The following is a 17,019-nucleotide window of genomic DNA, read 5'->3' on the forward strand; positions in this document are numbered from 1 at the left end:
AAAAACTGTCTATATTCCACATAGCTTTTTCATTTCATTTTTATGACAGTTGCCCTGTGTGTAGGTATTCTTCTCCTCATTTTAAAATTAAAGAAACTGATGCCCAGGTTCAACAACTTGACTTTCATTACAGAAAGAGCAGAGTTGGAATTTGAAGCCAGGTCTCTCCAACACTAAAGTCCTTTCTTTCGAATATATCACCCTCCTCCTCTGATAGAACTTGTCTAATTGCAATGCCATTTTCCCTCTGTACACCCCTTCACTAAGCATTTTCTTCATGTGATCTGACAGCATTAGGTGAATTAAAAATCTGCGTATCTCTGGGTTAGGATAATTTGGCCTATGCAATTGTTTAGGTCATGTAGCGCCTCGTTTCCTCCATCATAGCAGGATAAGAAGAGCCAAAGGAGCTCTGTTTTCCAATACCTTATATTACCCTGGAGACAATTGGCAGTCAGGAGAGGGGCAGCTGCCACGCTCTTCAGATATTTCTCTATTTATAAAGTTCAAAGAGACACTGGATAACAATAACTGAGAGGTAAGCCTGTCCTTGACCAACCCACCCAAAAACAGGAAGAATGGCTGAAAAAGGTAAGATTTAAGGCACCAAACTTTCTTAGAAAAAAAGACCCAGGCTCCCGGTTTATTTTATGTTTCCTAGTATTTGGAGTTTCTCAATTATTCTGAAGAATGTGATATTTCTGCTAAAGGCGCATTAACCATATATGTTATTGTGACCACAAAAGGTGGCATTAGATGTGCAATTTATGGACCCTGTCTACACATTATGAACAGTTTTAAAAGATCTCACAAAAGAGCTGGATTTATTCATGCTTGTTTTGAAAGATGAGTTAGAAGTCAGTTATTCTCCAGGGTTGTACTAGATTTGAGGTATTAGATTTGAGGTATTGTGGCATGTGGGACCAGAATTAAGGACACTTGAATTCTGTGTCAGATCTGCTAATGGCCACGTGAGTTTGGGGAAGTCCCTCAACTTCTCTGAGACTATTTTCTTACTCTAAAATGAAAATGAATAAAATGAGCTTAGTCATGTCTAATGTGCCTTACATCTGAATTTCTTTTTTCCCTGGTTTTAAAATGATTTTTATATTGAAAATATAAAAGAAAAATAATTTACTCTAATGTGACAAAATGGGCTGAATATATACTGTGTCCAAGAAACAATTTTTAAATACTTACAGGAATTGCTTTTGATCCTGATGACAATCTCATGAGATACACGGAATTGTCATCATTTCCGTTTTACAGATAAGGAAACTGAGGCAGAGCAAAATTTTGTAACTTGCCTGCAATCACACATTAGAAAGAGGTAGCACCAGGTTTTGAACTTGGACAATCTTGTTCCAGAGCAAAGTACCCTTAAGAATATTTCCAGGTGTCACTACTTGGGCATGCTCAGGACTAACAGAGAAAGAAACATTTTGAAATGAGTCTTTGTATTTAAAAAGAGGTTTTGTGCTTATTTATGCTATTAATGTAAGAGACATATGCAAAGTATGTTGTGTTCCTATGCATTCATATTTCAAATCAATGCTACAGATTATGGTAAAACAAAATATTAGTGTTAAAAGAACACAAATGCAGATGTACTTTGACGTTAAAATGTACAATTGTATTATTTTACAAGCAATAATGAGATCTATATGTATTTTAAGGCTTTACGTGTAAAATTTAGAATCGTATTAAAATATGCTTGTTTAAAATATAAATGCTCAATCAAAATGTCAATAATCATTTTTAAGTTCTTTGAAATTGGGAAAAATACTAAACATGTATATGAACAGTTCAAAAAAAATTACTGTCATGTACTTCCACCATACTGGCACCTTAATTCATAAAAAGGCTTTCATCCAAATGAGAGTAAAGGGTATATTGTAATGTTTGCTTTATCCTTAAAGCAATACTACGTGGCAGGTAAAGGGAAGTTTTTTCATTTAGTGGCTTTGTTCAAGGTCACAGTGAGACTGAGAAGCAAGGAAAGCCCGAAGAATTTGTGAGAATTAAAGAAAGACTCCAACATTTTTAGAAAATAGATTTAAACTGTTAAAATTCATTTTAACTTCAGAAATTTAGCTTTTATGACAGCGTCTTCTAATTTTAGAAGTTTATTGTTTCCAGATGATTTTATTTTAGTAGCATTAAGAAAAACTTCCACATTTTAAAGTGATGAAAATTGTGATAAAATGCAATTACGAGGACTATGCATTCTCTTTGTTAGCTAATAGCATAAGATCTATTTGTGCTTTTCAATTAAGAATATACCTGAGACCTTAACATGGGGACATTAATTCCATACAATGTCTTTCTGTGCTGTTTTTGAACCCTTTTGTGTGATGTGTGTGTGTTTGAAAGAATAAGACTGAGATACAGTGAATATTTTAAAAAGATACTTTTACAAAGTGCTTTTTACAGGTAAGGATACAAATAGGAGATACAGGAGGAATGAGTGTGCTAATGTCTTTTAAGTGTGTGTGTGTTGGATCAGTGTTGGTTGCTATATTGAACAAGTTAAAAAAAAATAGAACCTCTTTTCTCTAGTCAAGAATGATTGTATAAAATATAATGCCTTCTTTTTTCCTATGATATTTAAAATTAAAGTTAGCTATCACTAACGTTAGTTATCAATGCCAAGAACAATTCCCAACACCTTTCTTTATGCTGTGATAACTATTTAGTTTAGTAGGAATTACGTCAGAGTCATTTTTAATTGTTTCTATATAAACAGCTGCTTTCTGTGTTATTGAACATTCTGAATGGGTTCTGTCTACACTAAACATACACACACATGCTGGTTACGAGTTTACAAAGCCTTGGCACGTAAGCAAGATCATTTGATCCTCCCAACTGCTCCAGGAGAAGATATCACAGGTTTCATTATTCACATTTTACAAACAGGGAAGCTCAAGCTCAGAATTGCCCAATATCACGTAACTGTAAAAGGAAGACCTATGGTTTGAACACAGGTCTCCTCTTCCAAACACCCAGCTGAGTCATATGTACGGTTTGTAGAAAAGAAAATAATAATTATGCATCAGTATTACTTGAGAGTGTATTTTTCCCCTTGATATTACCAGACTCTTCTTATTTTCTGGATTCAGAAGATTTCATGCCCAAATGACCCATCGAATCTATTTTCTTTTGTTTATTTTTAAACAGAGTCTACATCATCACACCTTCTGGTCCCTGTTCTTCTCTTGGTTGGCTGGATTGTGGGCTGCATCATAATGGTTTATGTTGTCTTCTCTTAGAAAGGTGAAGTTTTCAGTAATTGAATATGTTTATTCATAAAAAAACATACATTAGTCCAGAAATAATCTTTTATGTTTTACTAATGAAGCATTTCACCATGCAGGCAAGAAGACTTCAGAATGACATCATTTAGAAGAACTAAGAAATGCATGAACAGGACAGATTATTAAATATTTCTCATGTAAATTAATGTTCGACATCACTTTATAAACTTGAATTTGTAAACTGGTACTTTGGTGTGTATAAGAATCTCTTCAGGAACTTGTTTAAAATTCTGGGTATAAAGAAGTACTGTAAGACATTATAGATGAATTTTTCTATAACCTGGGAATAGGAAAAATGTTTTAAATTATGACTAAAAATGCATAAACAATAGGTAACAAGTTTGATAAATTAAATTACATTAAAAATTTTTGCCCCCGCCATAGAAATACATGAGCTAGAGATAAGAAAAGAGAGTTTACAGAAAACAAAATATAAATGTAAACTTGACCCTTAACCTCTTGCTCATAACAAGAGAACTGTAATTAAAACTGCACAGAAGAACAATTTCTCACCTCTGAGATGGAAGAAAATGAAGACATTTGACAATATTTGTGTTGGTAAGGGTGTGGGGAAATAAGCACTCTCAAACACTATTCTTAGGAATTCAAAATGATACATCACGTTTTAGGGGTGTTTGGCAGTCTGTATCTACCAAAATTACATATGTATTTAACTTCTGACCCAGCTATCCCTCTTCTAAGAATATTGCAATTTCTACAGATACTCTGGTAAAAATACAAAATGGCATATGCACAGTTCTATGCATTGTGGCATAATTTGTCAGAGCAAAAACCTAGAAAGAAGTCAAATTTCCAGTAATAGGGTACTGACTGAATCAGCTGTGGTCTGTCTATACAGTGTGGTTTTATGTGGCTGTAAAAAGAATGAAGAGGATCTCTGTATACTGATGTGAAGTCATCTCCAGGTCAAAGTGTTGAGTAAAAAAAGCCAGGTACAGAACAATGTGTGCCACCTTTTGCATAAGAACAAAGAGGCTAGACCATTGAGCGCACATACTTGTTTATGTTAAAATATTGAAGCAGGAGCCACAAATGGAAGCTAGATATCTCTGGGTGTACCTTGTTTAATAGTTTTCATTTTTGGAATCATGTAAGTACCTTATAAATGAAAAAGACAACTAAAGAAAAAGAACAAGCCACCCCCCCTCCCCAATTTAAAACAAAAAAATAAATAAACCTAATAGTATATCAAGTTGGTGACATAACCCACAGAGAAAAAATTATTTCAAGTGACTTTAAAAACACAATATTTTGACTCTACATCTCTATTGGGATGGAAATTTTAACCATACTCAGTAGTCTTTTTGTTAATAGCAATATTGATATTGTTAGTTTGAAATTCATATCATCAGCAAAAAGAGGTCAAGTAAATAACTGCTAATCTTAAATTTGAATTACAAATAACAGTATGAACTCATGATTTTGTGACATTTTCTTGTTCCAGAAAGTAAGGAAGCTGTGAAAAGCTACTTTGGACAAAGGTGTGATCATTTGAACATCAAAAATAATAAGGGCTACAAAGGAATAAATACATCAAATATATAAATACCCATGAATCCATAATAATAATAAAAAAAATGAGCAAATAAAATCTTTATTGTTACATTTGGAGGTTGCTAAGAAAGCAATTTATTATTGCCAAATTCGTAAAAAATAAAAAAGGGAAGAGTTTTGTTTTTCTTGAATAAACCACTTCCAGATAACCTGAGAACTTCATTTCTAACAAGTTTTCAGGTAGTGTTGACGCTGCTGGCCCAGGATCCGTATTTTGAGAACCACTGCTCTAGAAGTGCTATCGTTTGAACATTCATGTCCCTCCCCCCCACCCCCCACACACAGTTCATATGTTGATATCCCCAAAGATGATGGTATTAGGAGGGAGGAGGACATTGGGAGGTGATGAGGTCATGAGTGTGGAGCATGCATCAATGGGATCGGTGCGCTTATAAAAGAGACCCCAGAGAGACTCCACCAGGTGAGGATACGAGAAGTCTGTAGCCTGGAAGAGGGCCCCCACTGGAGCCCGACCACAGGCACCCTGACCCTGGACTTACAGCCTCCAGAACCGTGAGCAACGAATAGTTATTGTTTATCAGCTGCCCAGTCTGGTACTTTATTAGAGCAGCCTGAATGAACTAAGATAAGAAGGGACCCGATTTCTTTATCATAACTACAGCATCCTTTTCTGTTCAATTAATTTTTTATAGAAACTAATTTCCTTATCAAAAAAATTAGAGAAAGCCTTGGCTTTATTCAATTTTAAAATATCTTATAAACTTGGTTAAACATTTCAAAAAGCCTTTTTGAAAAGTTCTATTTAAAGCAATTTTTACAAAATTTTAACAGAAAATGTCCACAATATCAGTCTCAACTATTTTCATCAATGACTTCACTTAATTTTAGTCGTCTCCTGACTTGAGAAGAACTAACTCACCTTGAATCAGAGGCCTGCTGGAGTCAGCGCCTGCAGGCTTGAGAAAGCTGATTGTCAATTTTTCAGGAATTTTGTGTTCGTTGACACCTCACTGGTAGCTTGAAGCTGGCCATGGTGGTAGGGTCGGTAGCATGGAAATCAACAAGTCTCACGAATCAGAGCATCTTCCCCTGGAAGCCCGTTCCTCATTTACCAGCGCACTCCTCACCTAAACCCTCTTGACTGGCCTGATCATAGGCTTTTTAGGGCTTCAAGACCACGTACCTTTTTTTTTTTTCCACCTAATCTGTTTGAGTTCATTAAAAAGACAGTCTTTCCTTTCATTTGACCTTTATTTCATGCTGCAGACTTTAATGAGAAACCCGGGAAAGTCTATAGCTTTCACACATTCACACAGAAATCAGATGCTACTTCCTGAAATCCGTTGGAAAGACACCCTAGGTTAGGCAGCTCTCACTTTCTGAAAACTTTAGGCTTCACAGCGTGGCTTTGGTTTCACTCGGAGTTACACGTATCCCTTCATAGTTAGTTGTGCTTTCTTCCCAGCTAGCGACTGAGTTTTTCTCTCACTTCTTTCTGCTGCCACCATTGTGGCAACACCTGTCAGCTTCCTTGCTTTTGTACACTTCGGGGTCCTGGCCTGTAGGAGGAGTTAGAAAAGAAGATTGTGGCCACCTATGTCTTACGTTTATCGGAACAACTTCCTTTAGTCTGGAGCATTTTTCTCCACGTGTGCTGACCCTTTTCTTGAGCTCCTCGAAGCTACGGGACACCTCATTTCTTGTTCAAAATGTGTGCTCAGAGGCTTCTTGGAACACAAAAAGCTTCAGTGTTCCCGTAAATCTTTACATTCTACCTCTGACAAAGACTTCCTTATTTTAAGGCCTCAATATTCTTTTCTCCAGCACTTTAAAACAGACTGGAATGTTGTTTTTAAGCAGCAATAGAAATGAACTTTTCTATAATAAGTATTTTAATTCCATGTTTCTACATCCAACCTGATCATTTTCTCAGAGAACAAAGAAAGCTCAGTGCAGTGAAAGAACAAAAGTTGGGGAAGTCAGATTGTTTAATCCTGACTTGGGAGTCCTTCGAGGAGTCCGTTAATCTCTCTAACCGTAGTTTTCTCAATTATCAAAGACAAATAATGATATTTCCATGACACTGTTGTGAAGGAGGCAGTGTTTCCTAAACCTACCTGATCTGAATCAACTGAGTCATTTATTTTAAATACAGATTCTCAAGCTCTTTCTCTGGAGAGGGCATTTCAGTAGGTCTGGAGAAGGCCTATTAAAAATTAGTTCTCCAGGTGATGTTTACTGTCACAGAAGTTTGGGAAATACACTTACAATGCATGTGTATGTGTAGGCGTAACATAGACACCGTGATACATATAGACACTGACTCATGACAGCTTTTATTGGTAAGTCCCAACTACTTTCCTGTTTATTGCTGCACAAAAAATTAGCACTTTATTATATTTGTTACATGCTATTATAGTATATTTTTAATTATACAAGTATAATGATACATAATATTATTTGACCGCTAATATTTTCATATATGTGTTTTATTTTCCCCATTAAATTTTAAGTTTCTTATAGGTGAATCTAATTTCTCATCTTTCTGCTTTGTAGAATATAGTCCAGAATAGACAACTAATAAATATATATCAAATGGGTGTTTGTTTCCCCTTACCATATGCTTGAATACACAATGCTGATGTTCTAACTTTGAACTTTAAAGATGTCACTGGAACAATTTTAGCTGGATTGGAATTCTTGAAGAAGCCAGTAGTAATCTGTGAACAATTGGTTTAGGAGGTGATTGCGTATAGATTTCACAAGGCACAGAACCTTATTTGTTTTTCAATTTCCAAAATCTTCAGCTGACATTCTATCAAAGTATAGATATAATTCTTTGAGATTATAATAAGTTAACTGTTTCTTAAATTCTTTTTATTGCTTAATGCCCAGCTTTACATCATCACAACAGCCACACTTTATGCTCCTTCCCCACCCTAAGAGGTATACTGTGTCAGAGCTGAGAAATATTACTTTCACTACACTTCGGATTAGGACATAAAATATAAAAACCTTTTGAAGAAGCTTTTTATTGCTCTTTGAGCCTGGGAAAAGTGATATATTCCAACAAGATTTGAAATGTCTATGGAAAATCCTCATGAGGTGCCAACCCTGGTAGAGCTAAAATTCCCTAGAGGATGGAATCCTAGCAAAGACATCTGTGTGCATAAACAGAAGTAATGTTTTCAAGTAAGATCTATCTATAGATCTTGTAATAAAAGAATTTACCTTTTGTGTGGAAATTATTTCCCATTCGTATGTGCTCAAAACACTTATTTTTCTTGCTGTTTCTTCAACATCTTTTTCCCTCTTTTCTTTTCTTTTTTAGACAAGCAGAAGAATTTCCCTTAAAAAATAAATATATATCAGCCTAAGATTTGTTTAGAGGAAAGAAAAGAACCCTATAAGCAAAGGAAGAATATTTTGAGTTGGTAATTTCCCAGAGAATGAGATGGTTGAATGTTTTACCTATTCGACTCTCTTTCTAAAGTGATTTCTTGGTTTCAAAAGTAAGATAGGTTTGCAATTTTTAATAAATGATCTGAGCATATCATGAGTGGAGACAGAATGGAGGTTTTTTGGTGGGGAAAGTTTAGGAATATTCCAGGGTTTAAGACTTTGGTCATTACCCTAGATTTAAGTCTATTTTCAGTCATTTTCTTAGGCTGGGGTACACTTATAAATTCAAAAGTTAAAATGATACAAATATATATATCTGACAAAGTTCTTTTTTGGAACTTATGCTTGTGAATATTAAAGGAAATAGGATATTGATTGGAGTCTTGATGATGAATGAAACAGGGTCATGGAGAAACCATTTTGAGTTATATAGGTTACCTGCTCTGTAAAATTGATCCAGAAATGAAGAGAAAATAGAAATAGTTTTTTTAGTGGTTTGCATACTGATGTGCTCACAGCCACTAAACTGGCACCTTACGTACATTTTCTCTCATTCCTGTCATCTGAAGGTATACTCAGGATAGGACGCATTTTAAATTAGAAAATGTAACCTCTTAGTATAGCAAACATGGCAATTTCATCAGGATATTGTGGACATTGGGCATATTCCTCACATTTCTTGCTAAAGGTAGAGACTTGCCTTTGAGCCTGACAGTGGATGGCTAGATTGCTTTGGAGTCAAAGTACGGTTGCCTCTTCGAGTGTGTGGACAGATCCATCCAATTTTGTTTTTCTCTTTGCTTTCTGTTCTTGTCTTTTTATCAATATTCTCTGTCATGGTATATGTCACCAACATGTCTTTTCTGGTCTCAGTAGCCTGTGTGGAGTAATGGAATCACTTTGATATCAGGAATTTAGAGTTTTCTGGCTTTTGTCTCCCTCCTGATGAGGACAGGAGGGTCTCACGTGGGCTTATACATATGTCTGCTCCTTCTTAATAAATACCACTTCTCCTCTGCAGGACCTAGCAGTTTCTCCCAGGCACTGTGGAAGGATCCCCATTTCTTCCCATGTCCCATCATAGCCCTCATCGGACCTGTGTAGGGATCTGCGGTCAAGTTGCTGTTTGTGGAGTTCTACAGCAGATGCTGCCTGTGCTGTAGTGTGTCTCAGAGCTTAATTAAATAGTTCTTTCCATTTTTATTCTCAGCCTACCCTCTCTCTCCCTAGGACCTAGACATCCATCTAGGGCAGGGCCACATAAACTAAGTGGCATCTGCCACACTGAATTCACTGTGTCAAGCTCCACAAGCCTGGCACCTTCTTTGACAAAGATGAGCTCTCCCAGGAAGCTACTCAGGTTTACGCAGCAGGTGTTTGTTTATTTGCCCCATCGGGACACCAAACATGCTGAGAACTGTTTGGGTCTCACTGCTACTCAGTGTGTAGCACTTAGTAAATGCTCAACTAACATGAGATTATTTTAGTCATTATTAATATCACAATTTTCCTCATTATTTTTTACATACTTCCTTATTTATTCTATCCAACAACTCTGTGCAGTAGATATTATCATCAGCTCCATGCTTAAGATATGGAAACTGGAGTACAGAGATGCTAAGACTTATTCATGAATATATAGTTAATGATTGATTTGACCAGGACTTGTACCTGTGTCTTCTGATTTCAAATTACAGGATTTCTTTTCAACTGTACTGTAAGATGCACCACATTTCAGGGGAAGGAAATCTTTAGCCTATCTATAAAGGATTGGCAACTACATTTGTTTCTTTTTGGCAATACTTTATTTTTATGCTTCCTGGTCTCCACAATTAAGTCCTGCAGAAAGACCTTCATTATCACCTTTCGCTAACATTTTGGTTTTCCATTATTTCAGTCTCATTCTATGCATTGTTGTCAAGGTCTTAGATGTCTAATAGTCCCTGACATAAAGGGGTCCTTATACCATAGAACTTAAGGTTCTTAACCAGATATATTTGGGCCGCCTTTCATTTCTAGCTCTTAGCCGGTTTTTCACATTCTGTTCCAGAAAAGAACTACTCTTGGCCCTAACACACTCTATCCCCTTTCTCAAGACATAAATTGAGACAACTATCTCCTTCCAACTTTTCAATTTGGGCTCAACGTGAGCCTCCTTAAGGAGCAAAGTGATATGAAACTTTAAGCCTTTCTTTATATCTGCAGATATGGAGTGGGATTTAGGGTTTTCACGCTGTAAGTACTGTACAAAGATATTCACACGATTCACACGTAAAATGATAATCCCCAGATGTCAAGTGTTTTTAAGTGCTTGCATAGTTCTCACTAATAACAATAACATGTGAAGAAGAGTCTATCATTAAATGATGTGTATGTATAAATGCCCTCTTTTCCCTGAAAATTTCAAGCAATAAAGAGGCAAGTGGAAAGCTTAGATTCCCTTCACCTGTTTTCAATTCTCCTTCCTTCCTCAGTGGTAATCACCATTAACGACTTCGTGAGTATCAGTTAAGTCATTTTAAGGCATTTCCAAAATAGTTTACATGTTAGAGTTGTGAGAGTGTTTTCTCATACTACATTATCTCACTTGATTCTCATGGAAGTTCGGTGTACCCAGATGTGTAAAATGAGGCCTATCAAAATCTCACAGCTGGTCACCAGCTCGGCAGGACTTCCTTTCTTGACCGAGGGCTCCGAAGCATGTGCCAGGTATTGTTGTAAGCATTGTACATGTGTCAGCTCATTTAATCTTTGTGATGACCTTCGTGACTAGATGGGATTATCATGTTCATGTAAAGACGAGGAAACAGGTTCAGAGAGGTTAAGTAGCAAGCTTTAGTCATAGTTTGTCGGTGTCAGAACTTGAACTCGGGCAGTGTCCTTCTGAGCCTGGAGATAGATCACCATGCTATGCTGTAAAGTATTCAGCTGTAACAAATTCCATTGTGCAGGGTGTGTGTTTAAGCCTGATGGTAAGGGAGAGAACACTACAGTCCTACAATAAATAATTTAGATCTTATTATGCTGTTGCCCATATCTATATTGCTTACATTTTTATATTCCATTACACTATATCTTCATGTGGTTAAAACACTCCGAACAGCTGTGCTTGGTGTGAGATGCTCGATAGTCCTCTTCCTCCTCCTCCTTCTCCTCTCCTTACGCTTCTTCATCTTCTAAATAAGGCTGAGGCTGATGTATTCATTTTCCTACTAGTTTTGATTGCGTGTCCACTGAAGGTGCAATACAGTTAAAATGATGGGAAGGCTTGGAAAGTCTGGCTAGGGGTTTGTGTGGTACATGTCTCTAGAAAGTGATGATTTAAAAATGTTTCAAGTTTAGAGACTTTGTTTCACAGTCCTGGGATTTAGATATAATGCAAAAATACAAAAGCGAATCCTTTTTTTTTTTTAATCCACAAATGATTTATACTACACAGGTCTTTGGTAAGTAAGACTTTTTAAAAAAATCCACAACTACATAAATTCACTTTAGAGAAAAAAATAAATAAATAAATCAGCGGGCATTTCCGTGGCGACTCTCATCCAGAAATCCAAAGAGGTTTAAAAAATAGCAGCAGCAGTGACAACTCATTCACCTTTGTAAATTTATGGCCACAGTTAGTGACAAGAAAAACTTTTGAGGGAAAAAAAGAGGTTTGTTATATAAACACGCCAGGTGAGAGAATGAAGGAGAGTCAAAGCAGAAAGCATGGCTTCGTGAAACATTATCTCTGAGGAGAGCAGACCCAAGGTCAAGTGTGGGCAGAGCTTAGTGTTAACACTTTTAAACCGTATCTGAGTTTTCTTTGATGTCACTTTAAGAAATTTAGCTACTGAGAAGCATTTGATACTCATTGCCTGAAATACATTTGCTTAACAGTAGTCAGCTGGAATTTCTTTTTTAAAGAGAAGGCCATATCCCAGGTAGTGAAAGCATTAGCGCCCTTGTGATCATCTTAGCCTAAGAGTAAAGGGAAAGTCTGACTCAATGCTTGGCCCTAAAAAACTGTTGTGATTCCTCTGCCCCTAGGATAGATGGCGCGTGACTGCCTATAGGAGAAGCACTTGCAGAATGATGAGACCATCAAGGCTCAGTAATCATCGATCCTGTTGCAATCATGTTGCATAATTTCTGACAAAACTACTCAGTTCTTTGTGCTGTTTTTCGTTTTTTGTTTTTTAATGTCCGGCTCCTCCATTATTTGATAAAAGATTGTAACAAAAGTTTGGGGTTTTTTTTCTAGCAAATTGGTTTGCAATGAAAAATGTTTTTTGTTTGTTTGTTTTGTTTTTGTTTTGTTTTTTTTTTTAAAATCACACCAAAGACCTATGTAGTATAAATTGTTTTTGCAAATAAGTGTCCCAAACCACATTGGTGGTTGGTGTTATCTAGTTACAGATTGGTTTCTCTCAAGTCAGTGTACTTTGTATTTAGAAAGCCTACCTGTAAAGTGCCTTTCTAACCTATCTCTTTTCAGCCCTCCAAATCTTATTTCATTATTGCTCCCACTAAGTTCTATCTAAAGGATTTTAATAATTTAGTAAAGAAAATAAAGTTTGTGTGGGTGTAGGGTTCTGTGTGTGTAACCTGAAAAATAAATTTGACAAAGAATATCCCTTCCTTTTAAATCTATTTCAAGTCTCTGGGTATTTCTTACTCCACTAGTTCTCAAAATTTGGTCCCTAGACAAGTTGCATCAGCATCACCTGGAAACATGTTAGGAATGCAAATACTTGAACTTGAATTTCAGCTCTGTGGAATCAGAAACTTTGGGGGAGGGCAGCAATTGGTGTTTTAACAAATCCTCTAGGTGATTCTGATGCTCATGTGCTCATGTCTGAGAATTACTATCTCCAAGCCAGCTCTATTACTTTTTTCTAAAATATCATCTCAGCTTAGGCATGTGTCAATAAAAAATCTGTCATGGTCTGTTTCTCGAAATCATTGACTTTCTTTTTAAAGTAAAGGCTACAGAACAGTTTTTGCTCTCTTTCTGAGTCTGGCTCTAACTTACTTGTGGTGAACACTGTGTTAGTACATTTATTGATAATTTGTGAGTCACAAACTCACATATTTTTGGGGACAGCAAGGTAACACAGTTGAGAGATGCAAAACCAATGTAAGAAAATAGAGAATAGTGTCAACTGTGTGAACAAATGGAGAGTTCACTCCTTCCTGCTCAAATCCGTTAAAATTCATATTAAAAGAACATTCTCTGGTAAAACGGAACATGTCTGTCTACAACATTTGTTTTACACACTGTAGTCAATAAGACTTCAAAAAATCTATTTAAAGTCTGTTCTCAAATAAGGGATTTGTAAAGAGTGACTTCGATTCTGATTGCTGTTGAAATCGCATGTATATATGAACTTTAGTGAAAAAAAGAAAATAAAAATGTATAGTAGTAAAGTTCTTTGAGCTAGACTTTAGGAATTCCAAGTAGGGTCTGTAATAAGGTTGAACAACTTACACAGGCTTTGAGATCTTTCTACAATGACTCAACTTTATTTCCTCATCTGATTTTGTTTAGCATGAAGTTAAGAAATATATGCAAGAGCAAATCCAAGACAGCTGCCACTTGAAAAGAAATCAAAGCAGGGAGAGGCAGAGGAACTAGCGTGAGATACACTTTTTTTTGATCTAAGATCACCACTATACAGGACTCTTAGGCTTTTGGATAAAAAGTTATAAGTAAAGCCAGTGTTACTGATTTCCTTTCCTCTAATGAAGGTTTAGAAAAGAAAATGACATTTCCGCTTTTCCTTTTATTATTCCAAGAGAAGATATCGGCTTTCTGGTTAGCATTGTATTTCCCCCTCTCCTTCACCTCAACAATTAAAAATACACATTTAACTCTTTTCAGCTTTTGAATATAATTGGTTTGTTGGGCTTCTGGAAACTATACCATAAAATTAAATAAAATTTAGATATAGGCTGTTTTTTATTGTTTTCCTTCAAACAAGATTATCTGTATGTTTTAAAACTCATGTGTTTATGTTCTAAAGACGGTGAAATTCTCTGTATCCTGGTATTTTCAAACATGAAGTAGATGAAATTCTAAAAGTTTACCTAAGAAATTGGTCAGTTGTAGAGCAGAAATCTGGATCATTCATTTCTGAAGCATGTCTTCCTTCCTCCGTTCCCCCTTCCTGCCTCTTTTCACCCTTCCTTCCTCTGTTCCATGGGTTATAAACTCACATGTCTGCTGGGCCGAGGTGAAGGAAAGAATGAAACTGAGCAGGAGAGACTGATGATATGGAAACCAACGTTCCCTCTGAGGCAAGAAGCTGCTACTCAGCTGGAGCAGAATTTTGGTTTATATGGATTTAAGACCAATCTTATCAGATCTTACAATTTTCGAAAGCTGAAAATATCTACTTTTAAAATGTGAAATCTCTGTATTTAAAGTGCTACCTATTAACATTTAAAAAAAATGGTGTGTGGGTCATACTCTATGGTTATGTCATCGGAGCTACCACTTAATCATCCTTTCTCTGCTGGCTACAGGGATGATGGGTACAAAATGAGGCCTTTCTCTGAGGTATTGGGACATGAAACAATGCTCCCTGGGACATCTTTTTCTGGGGTTATTGTCTAGATGCCCAATGGTAGAGGGCTCTTGCACAGAAAACCTGGCTGGTGTGACATTCCCTGGAGAGGCTGAACTCATACAGCTTAAAGTCTTTAGTAAACCTTCACACAGGCATTGGACACTATCTAAAACCGGATATATATATATGGAATGAGAGAAAACAGTTGCAAACCATATATTTGATATCGGGTTAATACCCCAAATATATAGGGAACTCCTATAACTAGCAAAAAACCTCCAAATAGCCCAATTAAAAAATGGGCAAAGAAACTAAATAGATATTTCTCCAAAGAAGATATACAAATAACCCACAGAAATATGAAAAGGTGCTCAACATTACTAATCATCAGAGAAATGCAATCAAAACCACAATGAAATATCGCCTCACATCTGTTAGCATAGTTATTTGTTTTTTTTTTTTTTTTTTTTTTGTTTTGTTTTTTTTTAAGGTAAATGGTTTCGAGAATGTGGAGAAAATGCAACATTTGTCTTCTATTGATGGGAATGTAAACTGGTACAGTGAAAACAGTATGGAAAACAGTATGGAACTGCCTCAAAAAAATTAGAAATAGAACTACCATACGATTCAGAAATCCCATTTCTGGGTATATATTCAAAGGAAGTAAAATCACTATCTCTAGGAAATATCTGTACTCTCATGTTTATTGCAGTGTTATCACAATAACCAGGACATAGGAGCAACCTAAATTTCCATGGACAGGTAAATGAATAAAGAAGATGTGGTATACACATACAACAGGATATTATTCAGTCTTAAAAAAGAAGGAAATCCTGCCTCTTGTGACAACATGGGTAAAATGGGAGACAGTATGCTAAGAGAAATAATTCAGACACAGAGGGACAAATACTGCATGATAACACTTTTATGAGGAATCTAAAATAGGTAACTCATAAAAGCAGAGAGCAGAATGAGGGGCTGAGGAAAGGGGGAATCAGGGAGAAATTAATTAGTCAGAGGGTACAAAGTTTCAGTTATATAAGGTCAATAAGTCCTAAAGATTTGTTGTACAACATGGTTCCTATAGTTTACAATACTGTATTGTACTTAAAAAATTGTGGACAGGGTAGATCTTATAATGAGTGTTCTCACCACACGTTAGAAAATGATAATAAAGAAGTCAGAGGAGGTGATGGATATGTTTATGGCATAGATTTTGCTTCAGGTTGTACAGATGTATACTTATCACCAAACTCATCAAGTTGTTTATATTAAATACATATAACTTTTTGTAAGTCAATCATACCTCTATAAAGTGGTTTAAAAATCATCTGAATCAAGTTATTATTATAATTAGTAGTAGTAAACAAGGGATCGAAATTATATAATTATTAGCTTGAATTACTTGAGATTGCAATGTTCACCTATTTTGACTTACAAAAATGGCAGTTTAATGTGGGAACATATTATGAATTTTGAAAATAATTATTAATCCCAAATAATGAAATTTTATTTAAAGAAAAAAATATATGCATTGACTTGAACAGAAAGAACATGTATGAAAGCTTCTAGGGATTCTGAATCCATTTAAAGATTGTTCCATAATCTAGGGATCGAAGTTGTCAGGTTAAAGTCAATTTAACAACAATTTATTGTGCATCTTCCATGTGCCACTGTTTTAGGAACTTGGACTATATCAGTGGATAAATGTCGTTTTAATTAAAAATTCCTGCTCTCATGGAAGGCAATTGACATTGTAAAGAGGAGAAACAGACTATTTGGGTTTCATCAGTTTTCTACTAGTGTCCATTTTCTGCTCCAGGATCCAATCCAGTGTACCCCAGTGATCTCAGCTGTCACATTTCCTGAATCTCTTCTAATATGTAAAGTTTCTCAGTTTTGTCTTGTGTTTCATGATCTTGCTACTTTTGAGGAATACTAGTCAGGCATTTTTGTAGACTCTCTATCAACTCTGATATTTTCTCATCATTGCACTAAAATTATAGATTTGTGAGATGAATAACACCATAGAAATGATGGACCTTTCTCATCACATCCTACTAATGGGTAGGATAATAGCAACATGGCTTGTTAGCAGTGATGCTACTGTGATCACTTGATCGAGGTGATGTCGTCTGGATTTCTCCAATGTAAAGTTACTATTTCCTTCTTTACATATACTATTCCTTAGGAGCAAGTCACTAAGTCCAGCC

General features: G+C 35.9%; 1 protein-coding gene across 1 annotated transcript; it reads left to right on the plus strand.

The window, feature by feature from the left end:
- The first annotated feature begins 578 nt into the window (after positions 1-578).
- STRIT1 (small transmembrane regulator of ion transport 1) lies at positions 579-3,269 on the plus strand. The gene is made up of 2 exons (XM_039857909.1): positions 579-591; positions 3,178-3,269. Exons 1-2 carry the CDS (start codon positions 579-581, stop codon positions 3,267-3,269), a joined length of 105 nt encoding a protein of 34 aa, XP_039713843.1.
- The last annotated feature ends 13,750 nt before the right edge of the window (positions 3,270-17,019 follow it).

This window comes from Pteropus medius, unplaced genomic scaffold, assembly GCF_902729225.1.
Source record: "Pteropus medius unplaced genomic scaffold, Ma_sr-lr_union100, whole genome shotgun sequence".
NCBI classification, from domain to species: domain Eukaryota; kingdom Metazoa; phylum Chordata; class Mammalia; order Chiroptera; family Pteropodidae; genus Pteropus; species Pteropus medius.